The sequence below is a fragment of the Argentina silus genome (assembly GCF_951799395.1).
Source record: "Argentina silus genome assembly, chromosome: 3".
Lineage (NCBI taxonomy): Eukaryota > Metazoa > Chordata > Actinopteri > Argentiniformes > Argentinidae > Argentina > Argentina silus.
The window spans coordinates 590,775-593,274 of record NC_139657.1 but is presented as its reverse complement, the minus strand read 5'-3'; the positions used below and the strand labels follow the sequence as shown (position 1 = coordinate 593,274).

Sequence of the window (2,500 nt, the reverse complement as noted above, 5' to 3'; positions counted from 1 at the left end):
AGGGAGGGAAGGAGAGACAGACAGGACAGACAGGCAGACAGACAGGCAGACAGACAGGCAGACAGACAGTAGAGAGAGAGATAGAGGGAGGGAGGGAAGGAGAGACAGACAGGACAGCTCCCCCACAGTCAGGGTTAGAGAGAGATAGAGAGAGGGAGGGAGAGAGATAGAGGGAGGGAGAGAGATAGAGGGAGGGAGGGAGGGAGAGAGAGAGGGGGGGGGGTAACGTACCGGGTCCATCTCGAAGTAGACCAGCTCCCCCCCCGTGAGGGCGATGACCACCTGTCTCTGGTTGACGGCACAGCGGACGATGGTCTTCTTCCCGGGGGTCTTCCACTCATTCACACGCTTGTCTGCCCTGATGTGACGAATACCGTCTGGGTACACCTACAACACACACACACACACACCTCAGAATCAATATACATACATGGGGGGGGGGGGGGGGGGAACACACACACACACCTACAACACACACACACCTCAGAATCAATATACATACATGGGGCGGTGGGGGGACACCTACAACACACACCTCAGAATCAATATACATACATGGGGGGGGGGGGGGGGGGGGACACCTACAACACACACCTCAGAATCTAATATAGCTCTATGAGGGAGGGGTGAGGAGGGGGGAGACTGACCTGGACTAGGGCGTCCTCCCCCAGTAGAGAACAGGACAGGGTGGGGGAGAGGGGTGAGGAGGGGGGAGACTGACCTGGACTAGGGCGTCCTCCCCCAGTAGAGAACAGGACAGGGTGGGGGAGAGGGGTGAGGAGGGGGGAGACTGACCTGGACTAGGGCGTCCTCCCCCAGTAGAGAACAGGACAGGGTGAGGAAGGGAGGGGTGAGGAGGGGGGAGACTGACCTGGACTAGGGCGTCCTCCCCCAGTAGAGAACAGGACAGGGTGAGGAAGGGAGGGGTGAGGAGGGGGGAGACTGACCTGGACTAGGGCGTCCTCCCCCAGTAGAGAACAGGACAGGGTGGGGGAGAGGGGTGAGGAGGGGGGAGACTGACCTGGACTAGGGCGTCCTCCCCCAGTAGAGAACAGGACAGGGTGGGGGAGAGGGGTGAGGAGGGGGAGACTGACCTGGACTAGGGCGTCCTCCCCCAGTAGAGAACAGGACAGGGTGGGGGAGAGGGGTGAGGAGGGGGAGACTGACCTGGACTAGGGCGTCCTCCCCCAGTAGAGAACAGGACAGGGTGGGGGAGAGGGGTGAGGAGGGGGAGACTGACCTGGACTAGGGCGTCCTCCCCCAGTAGAGAACAGGACAGGGTGGGGGAGAGGGGTGAGGAGGGGGAGACTGACCTGGACTAGGGCGTCCTCCCCCAGTAGAGAACAGGACAGGGTGGGGGAGAGGGGTGAGGAGGGGGAGACTGACCTGGACTAGGGCGTCCTCCCCCAGTAGAGAACAGGACAGGGTGGGCGTGGTCCCCAGGAAGCCAGAGTCCGTCACTTCCTCTACGGTCTCTCCGATGGACAGAACCAGGGTGGCGTTCACGAAAGACACGATGATGTACGCATCAAACTCATCTGGAGAGGGAGAGAGGGGGGAGAGAGGGTGAGAGGGGTGAGAGAGGGGGGAAGAGAGGGGGGGAGAGAGGATGATTCGTCCAGTTTAGCTGATCGTAATGATTGTTTGAAGGACATTGGATGTTGGGTGTCCCAGAACGTTTTTAATTCTCTGGTCTGGGTCTGGGTCTGGTCTGGTCTGGGTCTGGGTCTGGTCTGGGTCTGGGTCTGGTCTGGGTCTGGTCTGGTCTGGTCTGGTCTGGGTCTGATCTGGGTCTGGTCTGGTCTGGGTCTGGTCTGGGTCTGGTCAGGGTCTGGTCTGGTCTGGGTCTAGACTATATTCCTGACTTTTGAATCCATTCTGAGCCTCAGCGCAGCCTAAGATCCTCAGGCAGTTAGGGCTAGGGCTAGGGTTAGAGCTAGGGTTAGGGCTAGGGTTAGAGCTAGGGTTAGGGCTAGGGTTAGAGCTAGGGTTAGAGCTAGGGTTAGGGCTAGGGTTAGAGCTAGGGTTAGGGCTAGGGTTAGAGCTAGGGCTAGGGCTAGGGCTAGGTCCGTCAGACGAGCCTTTAAGCGCTTATTGGGTTTAATGTGTTGTGTTTCACTATTTTCCTACTTAGATGTTTATCTGCACATTTGTAAAGCACGTTGTAACACCGTTTATAAATAATGTTTATTATCTCTGTCTGACTCATCTGGTCAACTCCAATTCAATAAAACTTTATTTATAACCGTGGCGGTGAAGAGGGAGAGTCAGTGGGGTGACTAGGAGGACATGACTAACCAACCGGTTGGTTGAGGTTAGGGTTGAGGGTTTGACCTGGTTTGGTTAAGGGGTTGGTTGAGGTTAGGGTTGAGGGTTTGACCTGGTTTGGTTAAGGGGTTGGTTGAGGTTAGGGTTGAGGGTTTGACCTGGTTTGGTTAAGGGGTTGGTTGAGGTTAGGGTTGAGGGTTTGACCTGGCTTGGTTAAGGGGTTGGTTGAGGG

At 57.2% G+C, this 2,500-nt stretch overlaps 1 protein-coding gene across 1 annotated transcript in view; it reads right to left on the bottom strand.

The window, feature by feature from the left end:
* sf3b3 (splicing factor 3b, subunit 3) overlaps positions 1–2,500 on the bottom strand; it is a gene marked incomplete at its 5' end in the record, with an annotated part of 15,279 nt that overhangs the window by 12,556 nt on the left and 223 nt on the right. The window contains 2 exons of the mRNA XM_083665642.1: positions 232–387; positions 1,387–1,538. Of these exons, the coding sequence (XP_083521768.1) occupies positions 232–387; positions 1,387–1,538 (308 nt within the window). The remainder of the gene's footprint in view (positions 1–231; positions 388–1,386; positions 1,539–2,500) is intronic.